Source organism: Rhinolophus ferrumequinum, chromosome 19, assembly GCF_004115265.2.
Source record: "Rhinolophus ferrumequinum isolate MPI-CBG mRhiFer1 chromosome 19, mRhiFer1_v1.p, whole genome shotgun sequence".
Lineage (NCBI taxonomy): Eukaryota > Metazoa > Chordata > Mammalia > Chiroptera > Rhinolophidae > Rhinolophus > Rhinolophus ferrumequinum.
This window is the reverse complement of record NC_046302.1, coordinates 3,064,565-3,084,714: the sequence shown is the minus strand read 5'-3', so window position 1 is coordinate 3,084,714 and position 20,150 is coordinate 3,064,565. Positions and strand designations below refer to the sequence as shown.

Here is a 20,150-nt window from a genome sequence, read left to right as displayed (position 1 = left end):
GACCGAGCCCAAGGGGCATGTGGAGCCCATCTGGCCTGTGCCCTTCGGTTGCAGGTGGGAAGGCCTTGATTCACAGAGGGTGACTGGCTTGCCCTGGGCCACACAGCAGGTCCAGGGCAGGCCAGGCTCTCATCAGGGCCCCAGCCTCCACTAGCTCTGCAGGCTTTTGAGGGGCAGACGGGGCTAGCTCAGCCCCTCACAGCCTGAGGACCCAGTAAGGTGTCAAGGTCCAGGAAGCTTGGCACCTTCCAGCTGGAGAAATAATAGTAATAAAAACAATCTGGCCAACAAGTACTAACTGCGTATGAGGCGCTCTAGTTCTGGGAACTCACTTAGTCCTCACAGCAACCCTGTAAGGTGGGGCTGTTGTTATCCCTGTATACAGATGAGGAAACCAAGACACAGGGAGGCTAAGGGCCCTGATAAAGTCACAGAAGTCACAGGGACTAGGGCCAGGCTAAGGATCCAGGCCGCTGCATCCGTCTGGTCTGGGAGGGATGAGGGTGTCACTGCTAGATGCAGCCCCAGACCAGCAGACACAGCCCTGGCTTAGTCCCAGGAGACATGAGCTGGAGTCCCAGCTTCCCTACAGGACAGTTGTAGACAACTCATTTCCTTTGAGCCTCAGTGTTCTCACCTGTAAAATGGAAAGAGCATTCACTACCTAGGTATTCAGGGGACTGCAAAAAACATAAAAACTAACTAAGTGTGTGTTACGCCATCAGGATAGTCAGTGCATACTCCCAAGATGCTCAGAGACCAGCATCCCCATTCATAGCAGCAACACTGCCCACCAGCATCAAGGATGTTGACTTCTGTCATATACTTGTTGCCTCGTGGATACAAGATGACTGCCAGGGCCCTGACATCTCACAGGACAGCATCCTAAGCAGCAAGGAAAGGGGACGGGACAAAGGGTCTTCTTCTTCAGGAACCCTCACTTTTTCTCCTGAAGGAAAGTCTTTCCTGGAAGCCATCCAGCACACTTCCCCTTACATTAACTTGGCCAGAACCAGGCCACATGCTCATCCCTGGACACTTTAATAAAGGTGTGACTGGTTCCTCCCTGAAGCTGGACATATGGTCTAACACAGTTGGGGTCTGCTGTCAAGGCAGGAGGGGGGCTGACAGGTCAATGGCCAACATTTCATGTCACAAGAAATGTGCTGGGTTTTCTGAAAGCTGAAATCAGACCTTGGCTGTGGGGCCCTGGATACAGTCCTTTGCTGGCACCCATGTGGAGCCAGGCTATGAGACAGTGCCTCAGAAGGTGGAAATGCAATCCTCTAAGTGCCCTCAGGCCCCCTATAGCCATGGTTGAATTTGGCAACCAACCCCACAGCCAGCTTTTGAAAAAGTAATATAAGCACATGATAGGGCATTCGATACTCCCACAGAATGTCCAGTGAAGAGCTCCTCTCCGTCTCACACTGTCCCCCATTTCCCCTGGAAGTGGCCAGTTCCCTGTGTCCTTCCAGACATGTTCTAGGAATGTATGTAGCATCAAATGCTATATCGTGTGCCTATGCTACTTTTTCAAAATCTCACCTATAGGAACATATGACCTCTCTCTATTTTAACTTTTCATTTTGAAAAATTCAAACATATGCAGAAGTAGAGAGAATAGTACAATGAACCCCCATGTTTCCATCACCCAGTCTGAACAGTGTCCTATCTTGTTTCATCCTGACCCTTCCCCCTCCTGCCTACCTGATATTATTTTAAAGCAAATCCCAACCTTGTTGATTCTGTGACTATTTCAATATATATCTAAATGAGAAACTCCCCACAACTCATCTTTTTCAAACATTTAAAAAATTTCCTTTCCTACCCTTTATAAACCCAAAGTGTGGCATATGAAGTCCTGTTCTTCCCTTTAACTTTTTGCACTTAAGTATCTTATCTGTCTGAAATGGAACATTCTGAAGTCTTTATTTTAGCTGAGCTATAACTCACATACCATAAAATGCCCTTTTTTAAAGTGTACAGTTCACTGGTTTTAGTATATTTACAAGGCTGCACAACCATCACCACCACCTAATTCCAGAACATTTTCATCACTCCAAAAAGAAACCCAGTACCCATTTCCTTCTCCTCCCAGTCCATGACAACCACCAATCTACTTTCCATTTCTGTGGATCTATTATGGACATTTCATGTAAATGGAATCATACATGTGGTCTTTTGTGTCTGGCTTCTTTCACTTAGTGTGCACGTTTTCAAGGTTCATCCATGTTTTAGCATGCATCAGAACATCATTCCTTTTGATGGCTGAATAATATTCCATTGTATGGACAGACTACATATTATTTATCCATTCATCAGCTGATGGACATTTGGGTTGTTTCCACTCTTTGGCTGTTATGAATAATGTTGCTGTGAACATTTGTATACAAGTTTTTGTGTACTTATGTTTTTAGTTACATTAGGTATACCTAGGAATGGAATTGCTGGATCATATATATACTTTTTTTGAGGAGCTGGCAAACTGCTTTCAACAACAGCTGTATGATTTTACACTCTCACCAGCAGTAAGTGAAGGTTCCACTTTCCCGCATCCTCACCAATATTTATTATCTTTTTATTATTATATTATGAAGGCTTCTAATGCAATTTTCAGAAGTTAAGAACACTTTCTCCTAAGAACTCTTAGACTGAAAACCACCACGAAGCGGGTTGGGGATAGGGGGTGGAGGGCTAGTCTTAGAGGTAGACACTTTGTTTAGGGCATAAAGGATTTGAACAAAGGAGGGGGTGTTGCTGGAGGAACTGGCCTGGGTGTTGGTATAGCTGAAGAGGACTGGGAGGGGCTGGCTCAAGTGTCCTACTAATATTACCTAATTCATAGAGTTGTAAAGGGCATAGCAAGATGCCTGGCACACAGTAAGTGCTAGACAAATGCTGGATGTTATTATTTCACAGAGGAGGGACAGGATCAGAGACAGCAAGCTTCCTGACCAAGCACTGACATTAGAATTTGTTGGGGGGAGGGGGGAGGTGTAGAAATGAAGACCCAAAGGAACATGCCAATTCATAAATATAGAATTAGCTCATTTTATTATCGAACAAAAAATATCCCGATAGCCTGCAAGTGGCTTCATTTTTCAACTCTATTTCTATGGAATTAAAGCTTATACGGGTTACTACTTTTAGTAAACAGCAGATATTCAATTTTTGCCCACTCCTAAGTCATACTTTATCAGGCTTACTCTGACCTTATCACATTCATTATCAGTACCTCCTCTGTTCTGAGTGCCGGGCGAGTGACTAGTCACATCTTTCCACATGCCTCTGCAAAGTTAGATTTATTAGACGCCCCCAACCCAGGTCCAGGACAGATGCCTGGGCCCCAAATCACACAGTGATCGGTGGCAGAGCTGGGGTTCCAGCCCAGGTCCCCTGCCTGCCTACTGGCCCAAGCTCCCGCGTCCATGGCCACACCAGACTGGGCAGCAGCCCTCACCCGTTCGCCTGCCTCCCGCAGGGCCCGCTCTCGGCCCTGGCCGAGGTGCACCGGCAGAGACGTGATCTGCTGCAACGCGCCTGCAGCCGCCACACACGCCGGCAGCGCCTGCTGCAGCCGGAGGACCTGCAGCACGTGCTGGTGGACGATACGCACGGCCTGCTCTATTGCTACGTACCCAAGGTGGCCTGCACCAACTGGAAGCGCGTACTGCTGGCACTGAATGGCAGTGTCCGCGGGGACCCACGCTCCATCCCTGCGCACGAGGTGCACGCTCCAGGCCGCCTGCCCTCTCTGGCCGACTTTAGCCCCGCAGAGATCAACCGGCGCCTACGTGCCTACCTGGCCTTTCTCTTCGTGCGCGAGCCCTTCGAGCGCTTGGCCTCCGCCTACAGCAACAAGTTCGTGCGGCCCTACAGCGCGGCCTTCCAGCAACGTTATGGCACGCGCATCGTGCGGCGCCTACGGCCGCGCCCACACCCAGAGGCGTTGGCCCGCGGCCACGACGTCCGCTTCGCGGAGTTTCTGGCTTACCTGCTGGACCCGCGCACGCGCCGCGACGAACCCTTCAACGAGCACTGGGAGCGCGCCCACGCTCTTTGCCACCCGTGCCGCCTGCGCTACGACATCGTGGGAAAGTTCGAGACGCTGGCAGAGGATGCGACCTTCGTGCTGGGCTTTGTGGGTTTGCCTGGCCTGCGCTTCCCTGCGCCTCCGCCCCCGGCCAAAGCGGCCACCACTCATGACCAAGCTGCGCGCCTCTTCCAGGACATCAGCCCCTTCTACCAGCGACGCCTCTTCGACCTCTACAGGATGGACTTCCTGCTGTTCAACTACTCCACTCCCTCTTACCTGCGGCTGCACTAGCCTGCCGGGGCCCTCCAGGGTACATTGTAGGGGGGCCCGAGAATGGGTGTTTCTAATGGGCCCCGGGGACTCCACTCTGACAATCACTGCACTGGGCTGCCATCACACCTGTCTGGGTTTGGGTGCAGCCCGCCTCAGGTGCTGTTCATCTGTGTACCTGCCGCCTGTCCCGTCTGTCGTTTGGTGCTTGCTTCCTTTAATTGCTCTAGCTGTCAGGTGCTTCCTCAGGATCCCTGGGTGGGTGGAGTTTCAGGTTGCAAAGAGGCCATTTTTTTGTCAGCTCTCTCCCCAAACCTGTCCATGGTGCAACAGGGCAGAATGCTGGCTCCAGGCAGCCAGTGACTCATCCCAGTACCCTCCCCAAATCACCCTCTCTTGTAAGGACAGCCCTGGTCAAGGAGAGAAGCCCTCCCATGCTGGACTTGGGCTGGGGCCATCCTTGTCTCTGGGCATGGCTCAAGAGCCAGCGGTGAGCTGTTTTCATTCTGCCTGTCACAGAGCAGGGCTGCCTTTCCTGTGGCTGACCCCACCCTTGGTCTCAGTCTGGCCAGATGCTAGGTCGCCTCTGTGTGCCCACAGAGCCCAGGAGGGGTGCACTACGATCGATGGCAGGTGTTATAGGGCCTTGGTGAGCTGGGAAGCTCATGTTATTGAAATAAATGTGTTTTGTTACTTCTGCCATTTTGGAGTTTCTCCACTTCATTTTGCCATTTGCTGCTCTGGGGCATGCGGCTGTCTGATTTTGGGCCTCTTACTGATCCTTACTGATCCTCAGCTGCCAAATGGCCTAAGCATTCCAGGGGGCTATGAAAATCAGATAAGAGAGGTGGAGAACCTGGCTTACTGTCACAGGAGCCCACACGTGTAAGGCGCTGCGTGAGGAGTCGAGTATGGAAGGGGTGCACCGTGGGGTGGAGGACTAAACTGTGAGTGAGAGGAAAACAGTTATAACTTGGGGAAAACCTAACTTCTCACTGTGTCTGGGCCAAAGATTAAAGCCCAGACCAGCTCAGTGAAGCCCTGTGCCTTGGGCTGCCTCGTGTGTGTGTGTGTGTGTGTGTGTGTGTGTGTGTGTGTTGTAGCGTGTGCTGGGCAATGAGGATCCACCCTTCTGGCTTTGGGGAGACAGCCAGCCACGGGAGTCCCTTAGGAGGGACTGAATGTCCCCCTAGTGACTGGTTGAGTATATGGTATCCTTTCTCAGTTTTCTTGGATTATAAATAACTTTGGGAAGAACAGGGTATGCTTGAGGTTTTGAAAAACAAGCATGAAAACACAACCGAGGAAGGGCATCTTGGCAGGGATGAGGCCAAACCAGCTGTAGTACCTCCACACCCTGTAGTGAGGGCCTGTGTGTGCTGTGCTGGCCTGTGGAGACTTTGGCAGGGACTGGCAGCTCAGCCCTGATCACACCCCAGTCTTTGCTAATGCTGTTCCCCATTCCCGGGATGCCCTCCTTCCCCAGGCTGGTCCTTGGGTTGCTCCTTCTTAGGAGCCTGCCTGAGGCCTTCAGGATGCCCGTCTCAGAGCTCCCCCATGCTATGTCCATCGGTCCTCCCAGTGTGGGTCAGTGGTGGCCAACTCCCGTGGCCCTGGGAAGGGGCTGCCACTGGGCTCCCCATGAAGCCTCATTCTACTGAAGGTGCTCAGAAACCCCAGGGCAGGATGGTTACCAGGACACCTGGGGCCACAACCCCGTCGTGCCTAACCAGGCTTAAGGAGGGAGGGGCTGGGCCTACAGACACACCCAGGGGCCGCCGTCTTTCTTACAAGCCCCTGTTGCCCACACATTCCCTCAGACGCTACACACATACCATGATTGTTACATGCCACTTCACGCTCGGCTGTTACACATCTGCTTTGACGATATATATCTTTGTTCCAAGCTCATTCAGCACCCACACAGCCTCTGATGTGACTTATTTGCTCAAAGTTAACCCCCATCCAGATATCACACCCTTGGGTGCATCACAATTAGAACTCACCCTTTGCCATCAGCTGTCATCCAGTGCCTCCTGTATGCTGACACTTGTCACATGCACTCGCTCTCTGTCATTGGGGCAGGCTCTCCATTACCCCAGCCACCGTGGATGTCCCCTATACACTCTTGAGTTTGCATGCACTCGCTGTCACACACTTGGCCGAACCCCCAACACACAGCCCTCACCTCTGCTGTGAGTACAAGGCCCACAGCCCTGGCTGGTACACTGGAGGTGCCTCTTGCTACTTTTACCTCACTAGTTTTGGGGAATTCATCCTGCTCTGGCCATCCTCCGGTTTGTTTCCCCTCTGGGTGGCACCAGAACGTGTCTGTCCTCACAGATCACAGACTGCCTGCCTTCTCCAAGTGGTGTGATCCTGGCTGGGTCATGGGATGACCTAAGAAGGACAGGGTCTCATGAGAAGAACTGAACAAGACATGAGAACATCCAGACAGGCTCTTAATCTGGCACCCCCTGCAGACAAGTGATTTGTCTATTAAAACCAGTTTCTAAAGAGATTAAAAGCATGAACTAAAGATCACATGGTGTTTTAACTTACTCAAAATTGTATTTTCCAGTTTTCTAGTCTGTCAGAACTGGGTAGTACTGATCAGCAACCTCCCCAGGATGGAAGTAACATTGATAGATTGGGTTACAAAGACTTGTTTAAAACAAGTTTCAATGCTTTTTTGCTTTTTCTGGCTTTTTTGTCAGGAAAATATTTCCCAGATTTTTATAGTTATGGTGTTGGTTTTCGTTTGTTTTGTTTTTCAGTTTTATTTTGTGGCTTTGTCATCCAGGCAGCTTCCTGGGAGGCATAGTGCCATAGTTTAAAATTTTGCTAAAATCCTTGGTTATTTGTAACAACACTACTTCATGCATTATTCAGTATCAGAACTGCAGCCAACTGCATTTGTTGGTTTCAGCAACTGGCTGGATGGTCTCCGGGTGAAGGAAAAGCCCAAAGTTGTTCACGTTGCTGTGTCACCAAAATACTCCAACAGGTGAATGGGCCCAGGTCTCAGGGTGCTGCCTTTCCCAGTGATGCAATAGCTCTCTTACCAGGATAAAGGTGCGACTGCCTGTGACAAGTCTCAATAATGGCAACTTCAATCATGTGGTCTCTCCTGTTCAGGGAAAGGTGCTCAGAACTGGTGGGGTGCAGACTCCTTCGCTCCTCTTGTTCCACCATCCCTGGGACGTATATGAGATGTGGCACATGAGAGAGCAATTCAGTCTCCTACAAGGCGAGTTGACCCCTGATCACCTGTTCCCTAGGAGGCTTCAGTCATGTGCTGAGTCGTGTTCTGTTGTAACTGTGCTCATGCTATGAGGACAACTGAGGGTCTGGATGGCTGCTCCGAACTGCACCCCATATTGCTACACGGGCCCCATGACCATTTCCATGTTTATAAAATAATTTCACATAAAGAATAATGCTAAGCCATCCCTTTGTTGTCAAACATTTATGAGTAGATTATTGACCATTTTTCTGTGAGGAATTTCTCAATGTGTGCTTCCTGAAGATTTGTTTCCTTCTTTGAGGACATTTTATACATACAAACACTCAACACACGGTGGTGCCAACAGGTACTTCCTTACTCCATTCACATCCTTTCTTTAAATAAACTCAGGGAGGTATCACCGAAGATCAGGCACATTTTATGATTCTGGATTTGGGAACACGTATGATGAGCTTTTTCTACCCACAGAACAGCTGGCTTCGCTGCACATGCTGGAGGAGCCCTGCATGTCTTCCCACTCCATTTCCTAACCACGGGGCCACGGCAAAGTATAGCTGGAAGGGGATCAAAGGGAGGCATGTGCATGGGGACCCTCGGGAAAATAGTGTGGTACCAGCTGGTAAAGGTGGGCACTCAGGAGCCCTCTGGCTGGCAATTCCTCTTTGGGGACAACATGCCTATGGAACAGGGCAGGAGTGCTCAGAGCAGCCGCATCCACAATAGCAAAAAGTAGAAACAACCAAATGTCTAGTAAATAAAGAATGGACAAATCACGGATTATATAGTGCAAATTAAATGATTATATGAACAACTATATGCACTACTATGACTCTTAGCAACTTGCTGTTGAGGGGAAAAGAAAGCTGCATGTAGTATGGTATAATCTTATATCATTAAAAAAAAACAATGTATTGTTTTGAGATACTAGTGTTAGAAGGGGAGGAGAGAGATGTGGCCACCTAGTGGGGACGGGGAGCAGGGGACAGGTGGCGAAAGATCTCCCAGGCTGGTGTACAGTTCAGTCACGTGTGTCTCTTCATTATGCTGGTTCATAGAGAGCATATGCTGGTTCAAAATACGTCACTGTATTTTGCATATATCAAATACGACTAGCTTTAAACATTGGAGGAAAACTCCTTGAGACTTTCGCAGTCCAAATGGAGATCAATCTGGCTCCGACTCCGAGGAGGGAACCCTGGCTCTGCTTCCTGCAGGCCCGAGGGCTGCTTCTGGGAGCTAGACTCCACCCACAGAGAGACCTGCACCATCCCAGGGGGCCTGATCCCCACCTGGGCTCTGTGGGCCCGGAGGGAAGGGGTCTGGAGCCCTTTGCTGGGCAGTCCTCCACACCCTTTCCCCAGGCCCAGGAGCATACGACAGAACTGTCTTCTGCCTCCTGCAGATTGGGAACCACTGTCCAGTCCTCCAGGACCTGGGGAGAGTCCACTGTCAATCCTCATAAGGGACCTCATTCCACCTCCTTTTCATAACAATAGGGCCACTTGCCCACAGTGCCAAGGGTGGCTACCCTGGTCATCTCCACGGTAATGACCATCTCTCTTCTAGAGAGAAGACTATAGTTAGTGTCCCCACTTTTAACTGGGGACACATTTCTAAGACAAATTTCTAGCCTCTGCCTTTGTAGAACAGAGAAGAAACCCCTTATGTCTTCAGCCGTCATCTTCCTACAGTGTTGCTATTCTGCATGCTAAAGGGATTATACCAGCCTCTGACTTTGCAGCAGGCCGTGAGTATGCCTGTTTTATTCCATGCTACTTCTCTTTAAACAATTTGAATTTGTAATACACCAACAATACGGTATTGCCTTCATGTATTAAAAATGTACAAAGTGGCATGCCTCCCTCAGGCGTGTCCCCAAGCTCCCCAGCTCTTCTACCCACAGGTAACAATTGTTGCCTGCTCCACACATCCACACACACACACACACACACACACACACCTCACATCCACACACATGCAAACATACATCCACACGTACACACATACAGACACACACGTGTGCATACACATACACAGACCCACACACACATACCTTTTTTTAATATTGTAGATATATTAGATAATATATTAGATATACTCTTCTGCTGTCCTTGTTAAACTATCTTAATATACTTTGTAAGTTGTTCCAGATCAGTATATAAAGAGCAGCTTCTTCATTTTAATGGATGCCTAGTCTTTCAGGGTGCACCTGTGGTATGATTTAACAGTCCCCTATTAATGGATATTTAAGTGGTTTCCATTATTTTGTTGTTTCCTACAGCAGAGTGAATATTGTTGTCCAAATATTTGTACTTACATGTATGAGTATATCTGTGGGATGAATTCTTGGAAATGACATTCACACCCTTTTTATTCCTCACACCAATCATGTAAGAATAAACATTATGACCCTGTTTTATACATGAGAAAATGGAAGCTCAGAAAGGCAAAGTGATAAGTGCAAGAGGAAGTGGGATTTAAATCTGCAAAGTTTATTCTCTTGGCATGGTTTCTGAGGAGATGGATATCTCCTCAGGGCTATTCCCCATACTACAGTTCACCTCTGCCAGGAGTGCCAAGGACAAGGTGGCCGAGAGGGAGACTGCACAGAGCCGGGCTCTAGGAGAGGCCTCTGGAGGAGGGGTTAACATGGGTGCCAGGGAGGGCAGAGTGGATGCCTGACCCAGGGAAGCGGTGGCTCAGTAGCTTGAGTTCCCAAAGGTTGCTCAGTGGAGGTGGTGGCAGCGGGCGGAAGATGGACAGTGATGTGAAATCTACGGCCCCAAGCCTAGAGAAGCCACACAGAGCCCCATGTTGATCCTCGGGAACACTACTAGTCCACAGAAGTCAACCAGAGCCACAACCGAGACTCTGCTCCCAGCTTAGATCTGCCACAGCCCTGCACACTCTGCCACCTTCCCAGCCATCATTCTCCTAGATGCTCTGACATCTTTTTTTTTTTTTTTTAAGTATGTCTTTCCAGGACCCATCAGCTCCAAGTCAAGCAGTTGTTTCAATCTAGTTGTGGAGGGAGCAGCTCACAATGACCCAAGCGGGGATCGAACCGGCAACCTTGTTGTTAAGAGCACTGCGCTCCAACCTACTGAGTTAACCAGCCACCCCTCTCCTAGATGCTCAAGCCAAACACCCAGCATTCCCCCAGTAACTCTCATGACTTGTTTCGTACCTGGCTGGAGGTGTGGTCCACTAGGCCTGCCCACTCAGCCAACGTCATCCAAGTGCCTACCAGTAGGTGTACCACCTCCAGTAGGGGCACCAGCCTTGTGCAGCCACCTGCCCACGTGAGACCATCCTTCTCCTGCCTCCCATGTGGGATTGCCCTCCCCCTACTCAGCCCCGGGCCTACCCAACCCTCCTCATAGTCAGTCTTCTCTCACAGCTAAACACATGTCTGGACATGCCTCCCTGCCCCTCCACTCTGGTCAGTTCCCCACTGAAGGGCTAGTGGGAGTTTGGAGGATGGAGGGCAGGTGGGCATGTCTCCCACCTGCTCCCCACTGCAGTGCTGTCGATGGCAGGGGCCACAGCCGCAGCCCCTGCCGACCCATCCTGGCCCAGGGAATGAAAGGCTCCCTACTGGTGCGGAACCTGGTGGATTAGCTCAGCCTGCCCTCACACTGAGCTCAGCTTCCAGTAGCTCTCAGACACATTCCCATTCTTCCATTCTCTGTTCCTGTTGCCCTCCTGGAGAGCTCTTCCCAGACCCTGCCTGGTGGGCCTCTACGGACATGGGCTCAGGGTGTGAGGGAGGCCTCAGTCTCTCCCCTTGCCCCAGCACAAAGAACTGGGCCACAGGCACAGCCTGATGGGCCCTGCATTGCACCCCATCTGAAGCTAATCCCAGTCTGCAGAAGTAGACGCTGAGACGCAGGGAGAGCTGTGCCTTCTGACCACGGCTTCAGCAGCTCAGCCCTACTCTTTCAGTTCAGAGGTTTAGAGCAAAAGCCTGCTGTCAAGTGAAGCTCTAGGATCCAGGACCAAGGCCAGTGCTAGTGTGGGCAGGGAACCGGCATTCGTCTGTGTTTCTGTCTGAGCGGGGGTGTGTGTGTGTGTGCATACATGTACATGTTTATAGCGCCTGTCTGGGTATCCATTCAGGGAACTGAGCAAGCATTCTGTGACCTGCCTGAGGTGATATACAGTGTGAGGAGTCATGGGCATTGCCAGTCAGAGCAGAGAGCCCCTGAGGCCCGGAGGCTCTGCCACGTCCGGTGTCAACTCTATTTGCTAGAGAAGTCAGGGGGAGGGGCTAAAGCAGTTGGAATGGAGACCCTCTACCAACTGGTCATGGAAGCCCTTTAGTATATAATAGCTGCTGTGCCAGCTAAGTGACAGCCGATAGGGTCCCAGTTTAGGGGGAGCGTGTGTGTCTGTGCATCTTTGTGTTTGCATGTACCGTTTCCCCGAAAATGCGACCTCGCCGGACAATCAGCTCTAATGCGTCTTTTGGAGCAAAAATTAATATAAGACCCGGTATTTATATTACATTATGTTATATTATATTATATTACATTAATTATATTATATTATATTAAAGACCCAGTCTTATATTATAGTAAAATTAGACCGGGTCTTACATTAATTTTTGCTCCAAAAGACGCATTAGAGCTGATTGTCCGGCTAGGTCTTATTTTCGGGGAAACAAGGTATGGACCTTTCTAAAGGTATCTAGTGGTTTAGCTGTGTCTCCCTGTGCATTGAGTGCATGTGGGTATGTATATTTAGGTGTATGTGGTCAGTCAGGGCTACTTGGTGTGGGAGTTCCCTGCCAGTGCTCCCACCCTCAGGGCAGGCTGCATGAAGTCCAGAAACTTGCTGACTCTCCTTCTGCTTTGCCTCTGCCATGTGGAAGGATGGCACTAAGCTCCTCCCCCCCATAGGCCTGCTTCCCAACTTGTGGACAAGGCCCATTCCAAGTGAGGCCAGGGCATACCTACAGATCCTGTGCAGCCTCGCCTAGAAGCTACCTGGATCTGAGTGGGACCATTGGACTTTAGAGTCTTCTTTCTGAGTCTCCTTTAGAGCCTCAGTTTCCTCAGCTGTGAAGTGGAGCATGCAAGGAGGATAATATGAGTGTTTGTGCAGACCCAAGGTAGAAGGCCAGGCAGCAAGGTCAGCGAGTGGTGATAACCATCAGCATCTGGCGCCTGCGACTTACCCTCTGACTGGGATGGATCTTGTTGGTACCAACATCTTCTGCAGGGGCAGCTGCTCCCTTAGTGAGCTGTTCATCTTCGTGACCTCCCAGGGCTGCAGAGACTCCGGGTTGGACTCCGTCAGCCAAGAGAACCTACAATGGGCACTTGGCATCTTTAGGTGGCTTGCAGCTGCCAGACAAATGACGTAGCTCCTGCTCACCTGGGACTTCCTATTTTCCAGGCACTGGTCTAAGTTATTTACAAACATTAACTTATATGTCAACTCACAACCATGTTATGCACTCATTATAGAAGAGGAAACTGAGACACAGAAAGGTCAAGTGACTTTCCCAAGGTCACACAGCTAGGAAAGGGTGGAGCTGAGAGCAGCTGGCTCCATTGCCAATCCAGCCATGTAGCCTGGCCCAGGGTGTCCTCAGCCCCCCAGTTTCATCCTCCCATTGTTTTAACCCAAGAGCCAGACACTGCGCCTTGCATATTTGCCTCATTGAGCCTCATAGGACAGCATCTGTGGTCTGGAGACAGGGTACGGGTGCAAGATGAGGACAGGTATTTAGCCCATCCTGCCTCAGGTGCACAGCATGGAGAACACCGTCTCTGGCAGCAAGCAGCCCTCCCTCTCTTTGCACGCCCCTGGTGAAGGTGCAAAAGGAGCTGCAGGAGGCTGCAGGGGTAGAGGGGACACCTGGGCGCTGGGGTCTGGAAAGAGGGGCAGATTGTGGGAGGCCTGGTCTTCCTTCCAGGGGCCTCACCTGAGCTCAGCATTCAGACATGGCCCAAGGCTCCAAGGAGCAGATACCTCACCCAAGGAAGGCAGTCTCAGGCCCTGCAGGCTGCTCGGGCTGCACTGCACTCCCTTGAGGGGTAACCACTGTCTCCACTTCCACTCTAGCTTGGCTGCTCATTGGGCCCTCCCCACCATGGCCCGTGAGCAGCACAGCCCCGCATGCTGGGCTCACCTCTTAGTCCCATAGCACTTGTTGCTGGGATGTGGGGGGGTGGGGAGGGGCTGACCACAAGGAGGACGACTACAAGGACACAGGATGCCCAACTGAGTTCCAGAAGAGGTGGGCACTTCACGCTCCACAGTGTACAGGGCCCATGTGGCTCTGTGTCCTGGATGTCACCAGACGTTCCCTCTCTGCCCATCTGCCACAGGTGATCTCCTTCGTGTTTCCCCAGGACTACTGAGGTGGGCCCCTCTGTTTGGCCATGTGGCTGTCTTTTTGTGTGAAGTGCTCCTTCGAGGCTCTGCCCGGCCCCGTGTATTGACCTGTAGTAGTTCCTCTGGAAGCAGAACTTTGTCATTTGTTTCCTGCATGTCCCTCCACTCTGTGGCTCTTCTGGTAGATGGGAAAAGTGGGCTTTAATGCAGCCACATTGCTCAGGCTTCTCCCAGCAGCCAGAGCTTATATGGCCACAGGGTGTGGTGAGGTCTCAGCCTCCAGCAGATTCATCCCTCTGCCATCAGCTCTCACTGGTCCATGAGGCCATTTCTTCCCCCACTCTTCTACTCTCCTCACACTGAGCTGAATTTTGGGAATTGAGAACCATCCAGAACCTTCCAAGTTTGCTGCATTTTATCCAGGACCCTGTTAGCTACACAGATGGTGGGATTCCAGGCCTCAGCCTGCCCACTGCTGCAGGTCTCTGCTGGTTCTTAAGTGCCCCTGGGTTTTACAAACTACTGCCCCCACTTCACTCCAACCCCATCACACCTGCAGCACGGGCAGGTGTTCATGAATGTGCTCCTCAGATGGTTCAGGAGAGAGGGCCACTGGTTCAGAAGGAAGCAGCTGCCCACAGCTCTCGAATGGCTCAGGGTACTATCTAGAGGCCCTCAGCTCAGTTTGGGGGCAGGTGAAGAAGATGGACCCCAGGTTGTCATAAACCACCGAGCTGCACAGGGAACTCTCTGTGGACCTGAAACACCTTCCCAGCTCCAGCCTATGCACACCATAATGCGTTTCTGGGGAAACCTGAGGGGAGGCAGGACTTGGCCTTAGGGGCCTTGGGATCTTGTACCTGTATGGAAACTTTCTGGCAAATTTTTCCTGTGCCTTGATCTTACTCTTCTTATACTGGGGGCACTTCTTGGGGGCCCTTGTGTCCATCTCAGAAGGGAGTTAAGCTGTGGTGCACCTTTCATCCATGGCTAGAAGACAAGAGGAGGCCTATCAGAATGGGGGAGGAGCTGGGAGAAGCCAGTCTGGACCTGAACCAGGCACATGGCTTCCCTTCCAACTCATCCTTGTCTGTAGAGGAGACAGGCGTGTGCAGCCCCACAGGCCTTTTGGGCTAAATGAGGGTTGGGTCATGCTGGCCTGTCACCCAGTGCCCCGGCCTCACCACACTACACCAGTTACACACACTCTCGTGTTTGTGCATGTGTGTGAATGTATGTGTGAGTATGTATGTATGCATATAGTGTCTATGAGTACATATGTGTATGTGTGGTGAGTGTATGTGAGTATGTATGTGTACAGTGTGTGTATAAGCGTGTGTATAAATGTGTGCATGTGTATAGTGTGTATGAATATATGAGTATGCATGTAAGTGTGTATGAGTGAGTGTGTATGTATGTGTGTGAGTGTGTATGTGTGTATGACTATGTATGTGTGTTGTGTGTGTATGAGTGTGTGTACTAGTGTCTATGTATGGGTGAGAGTGTGTATTTGTATAGTGAGTGTATGACTATATGTGTACAGTGTGTATAAGTATATATATGAGTCTGTTGTGTATTTGTATTTGTATATGTGTATAGTGTGTATGAGTATAAAAGTATGTGTGTGTATGAGTGTGCATATGTATAGTGTATTAGCATGTGTGTGTATGTCTATAGTATGTGTATGTGTGTATGAGTCAGTATATGTGTGTGTATATGTATAGTGTTTGAATGTATAGTGTGTATATGAGCATGTGTATGTGTGTGAGCATGTATGTGTGTATATGTGTGTATAGTGTGTGTATGAGTGTGTTTGCATGTGTGTGTGATTGTGTGTATGAATGTATATGTACAGTGAGAGTATGAGCATGTGTATGAGTGTGCACGTGTAGTTTATGAGTGTGTATGGGTATGTATGTATGAGTGTGTGAGCACATATGTGTATATGTGTATAGCATATGGAGTGTATGTGTATGAGTGTGTATAAGTGTGAGTGTATGCAGCTCTATGCAGTTTTGTCACGTGTGCAGCTTCACGTAGCTACCACAGTCGAGATGACCCTCCACTGCACAGCCCACAAGGCTCCCTCATGCTGCCCCGCCACAGCCACCTGTGCCCTCGACCCGGTCCTTCACACTGTCAGCCGCTAATCTGCTCTCGTCTCTGTAATGATGCGATTTCAGAGTTATACAGATGGGATCACACAGTAGGCATCCTTTTGAGACTGGCTTCTTTCTCTCTGCATAGTTTCCTTAAGAAACATTGTTGTGTCAATAGGTGGTTCCTTTTTCAGTGCTTGAGTAGTATTCCATGGTGTGGACACAACACAGTCTATTTAATCATCACCTATTGAAGGATATTTGGGTAGTTCCCAGTTTGGGGCTATTATGAATAAAGCCTCTATGAATATTCATGTACACGTTTCTGCATGAGAATAAGTCTTTGTTTCTCTGGGATATATGCCTAAGAGTGCAATGGCTGGGGTGTATGGTAAGCTCATTTTCAGTTTTCAAAGAAACTGCCAAATGATTTTTCAGAGTGGATTGTGACATTTTACATACCCACCAGCAGTGTACAGTGATGCTGTCTTTAAAATTACACCTGTGAATATAAAGTCGGGGTTCAGAACAACTGGGGTGCAGATTTGACCTCTGGTGTTTCATTTGCCATCAAATCGTCTGACCCTTGCTCACCAATGGCTGTGGTCTAAACAGCTGTTGTGTCATCAACACATGACTTGTTGTGACAATACCAACCACATGCCAGCAGTGCGGGTTCCATGTTTGGTCCTGAGGTGCCAGGTGAAGCCTCAGTGAGGGACTGACTCCTGCTGTGGGAAGTGTCCCAGGAGCAAGCTTCATGTGCTGGCTGAGGCCCTGGTGTCAGCTGCAACTTGTGACAATTACCCCACGCAATGCCCTCCTGCCACCTTTACACCTGGCGGCCCTGTCTGCAACTCTGCCTGAGAGAACCAGCTACAGAAATGTGCCAGTCCTGCACACAGGGCAGGGCAGGACCGTAACAGTTGGCACCCTTAGAGGCAACTCACCAGTGACTGATGACAGGGTTTATAGATAAACGACCAGCTGCCTTAGCTTTGGTTATATCAGCTCCACAGTGGCTCTACTCCACCACCCAAAGAACCCTTCAGACAGGGCAGTTGCCCACCACAATGATAATGTATCTGTGTCTCCTTTCCTTTCTTCCCCCCTTCCACCGCCCTGTGGGTACCTCCTGGGAGCAGCTCCCAAATAAAATATATGCACTTGCAGGCTTGTCTCAGGAGCTGTTTCTGGAGAACTCAGACGAACATGGGCCTGCTCCCCAGCAAAGCCTGCAAATGTTTGAACTTGCTAGGACCCAGGTTAAAAAGGTGAAAGCTAATTAGCCTAACCTACCCCATGTGTCTCTAAACACACACACACACACACACAAACACACACACACACGCACGCACTGGGGCTTTGCTTCTCTTCCTCACACCACTCTGCAGCATTCTTCCCTGTCTGACCAGGAGCTTCTGGCCCATTCCCTCTTTTTCCAGGCTGAGGCTGCCCCTTACATCTCTTTTCTATTCATAGCAGCTGGGTTCCCCTAATAACACTCCTAATAACACTCTCAGACACATTCCCATTCTTCCATTCTCTGTTCCTGTTGCCCTCCTGGAGAGCTCTTCCCAGACCCTGCCTGGTGGGCCTCTACGGACATGGGCTCAGGGTGTGAGGGAGGCCTCAGTCTCTCCCCTTGCCCCAGCACAAAGAACTGGGCCACAGGCACAGCCTGATGGGCCCTGCATTGCACCCCATCTGAAGCTAATCCCAGTCTGCAGAAGTAGACGCTGAGACACAGGGAGAGCTTTGCCTTCTGACCACGGCTTCAGCAGCTCAGCCCTACTCTTTCAGTTCAGAGGTTTAGAGCAAAAGCCTGCTGTCAAGTGAAGCTCTAGGATCCAGGACCAAGGCTAGTGCTAGTGTGGGCAGGGAACCGGCATTCGTCTGTGTTTCTGTCTGAAGTGATAAAGAATCTAGTGAAATATATAGAGAAGCAACAAGGGAACAAAGTACCCCTTCCCAAGTCTGGGGTTCTGGAGTCCCCAGAAGGCCGCTGGACCTCTGGCCAGGCTGCTCCAGTGGGGTTCAGTTTTCTCTCTTAAAGGGAGAGAAAGAGAAATGGCCCACGCTGCCCATTTAATGACCCTCTGAGGGGCTAAAATGGCTTCTGGAAACCCTTGCTAATGGGCAAAGGGTGTCCCTGCCTTGGGTGGGGTAGAGGGGTCAACTGTTGCTGCCTGCTCCAAGTGTTTTGTTAGGCTGGTCTGAGCCCTGGATAGAGGCTGGACAGCCCTGCTGGGCACAAATCACCCCAGTTCAAAGCCAAGGCCACTTGGATAGCCGATCCTGTCTATGAGCTGAGCAAGACCCCACTCACCTCTTGGCTTCCCTGATCTCTGACTCTGGAACATCAGCTGTCTTGAAGTCTGGAACTTAGTGGGACTTAGCCCCGGCCCAGAAATGCTGGCATCCCTGCTTGTGACTTGTCTCGTCCACCCCACCAAGAGGTCTTCCCAACCCTGAGTGGGCTGGGGTTGGGGGGCTTTCCACTTACTTGCCCACCCGGCAAAGGGCTGTGTTCCAGGTACAGCTCTTTATATTAATAATGGCTAGTGGAGGTCTCTGGGGCCTCTGACACGGGACCTTAGCTGTTATGAGTACACTGGGACCTCTTTCATGGAGCTGGCCCCACAACCCTTTACTATCAGGTAAACTTAGGCAAGTCACTAATCCCTGGCCATGGATTCTGTCCTTCCCTCTGCAGAGCCAGGCAAGGACACTGGTTCAGACTGGTGGCTGTGTCACAATGGGAGGCACAGGTTCTGAGCCCTATGAAGTATCTGTTTAGCTCTGTGCATGACCTTATTTAATGTTCTCCAACTGATGGAAAACAGAGTATGGTCACCTTCATTTTTCAGGTAAGGAAACTGAGGCTCTGAAAGGCTAAGTGCTTTGCATGTGTCCCTTGTGCCCGCAGCAAGTGGGGAAAGAGGTGATGTCCAGGTGGGCATCTGGGCCATACAGCCTCAGACAATCCTGGACAGGGCTGGGAGAGACGATCACACCAAGGACTGGCCTGAGGAAGTGACATTGCCACGGGAACCCAAGGGTCTGGAAGAGGCAGGGGTAAGATGCCCCTTATGCCCCCATACTCGTTCTGCAGACCCCCTAAGACATGGGAATGACCTGGCAAACTGACACGGCTAAATTTGCTTCTCTCAGGGAAAGGATGGCCACTAAAAGGTCCAGGGAAGCCCTCTGACCATCTGTCCCCGGTGCCATCCCCCTGCTGCTTCCCTTACTGACTTGGGACTGTCCTTCCCAGCCACCCAGGCTGCCTCCCTGAATCCTGGCAATGACGAGGATCGAAAGATGCTGGTTTGAGAGTTGCCACCCCCACCCTCAAGGCTGGTCCCAGCAGGGTGAGGACTTGTGGAGGAGGCAGAGTCCCCCGGTACCTGGAGCCTCCAGGCATAAAGGAGGGGCCAGGAGAACCATCCAAGCTGCAGGTTACTCACATGTTGGTCTATGTGATGCCAGCGGGGCAGAGGCCAGCCATGGTTCTGGTTGCAATGCCATCACACAAGCAAGGCCCCCAGGGATCTGGCCAAACAAGCCCACAGGCTTATTGTGATATCAGAAGTCCCTGAGGTCATAATCAGTGACAGCACAACTACTGAGCCATGTGGCTCAGATTCCCACCTGGAGTCCTACCATGGGAGTGACTGTGCTAACCAAGGCTGCTGGCATTCCAGCTCCAATCATCCTGGACAGGAGCAGCCACAGAGAAAGGAGTCTCTCCCCATTCAGATCTGTGCCTCAGTGTCCCATCTGAAAGGGAATGCCATGAATATTGCCTGTCCACTGCTCAGAACAATCCTTGTGCCCATGAAGGCCCCATGAAGCTAATAACTGGCCAGGTCATGTATGGCCTGCCAACCTCCATGGCATGCAGAAGGTGATCTGGAGAGGTGATGGAGAACCTCCCCAGGTCAGGACCACTGCCTTGGAAGTTGGGAGAAGGAGGAGAGGAGAGGAAGAAATGATGTAAAAAGCAAGACCTCTTTCTTCCCTGACATCTGAAGACTTTATTCATGAGTGCAATACAGAGAACCTGCGATAGGTTAGGGTCCCTAGAAGCAGGAGAGATGAGGATTCTAGTTAAGTGACTTGCTGGGTGAAGACCCTCAGCAGAAGG

The 20,150-nt window shown here is 50.6% G+C and overlaps 2 protein-coding genes across 3 annotated transcripts in view; one reads left to right on the top strand and one right to left on the bottom strand.

The window, feature by feature from the left end:
* CHST13 (carbohydrate sulfotransferase 13) overlaps positions 1 to 5,011 on the top strand; it is a 45,524-nt gene extending 40,513 nt beyond the window's left edge. For both annotated transcript variants that reach the window (XM_033135557.1, XM_033135556.1), the window contains exon 3: positions 3,485 to 5,011. In XM_033135557.1, coding sequence (XP_032991448.1) covers positions 3,485 to 4,330 — 846 coding nt within the window. In that variant the 3' untranslated portion in view covers positions 4,331 to 5,011. The remainder of the gene's footprint in view (positions 1 to 3,484) is intronic.
* A 5,164-nt stretch (positions 5,012 to 10,175) lies between these two features.
* C19H3orf22 (chromosome 19 C3orf22 homolog) lies at positions 10,176 to 14,850 on the bottom strand. Its single transcript, XM_033135566.1, has 3 exons — positions 14,762 to 14,850; positions 12,736 to 12,867; positions 10,176 to 10,344 (listed from the first exon to the last, which is right to left on the bottom strand). Exons 1-3 carry the CDS (start codon positions 14,848 to 14,850, stop codon positions 10,176 to 10,178), a joined length of 390 nt encoding a protein of 129 aa, XP_032991457.1.
* Between the last annotated feature and the right edge of the window lie 5,300 nt (positions 14,851 to 20,150).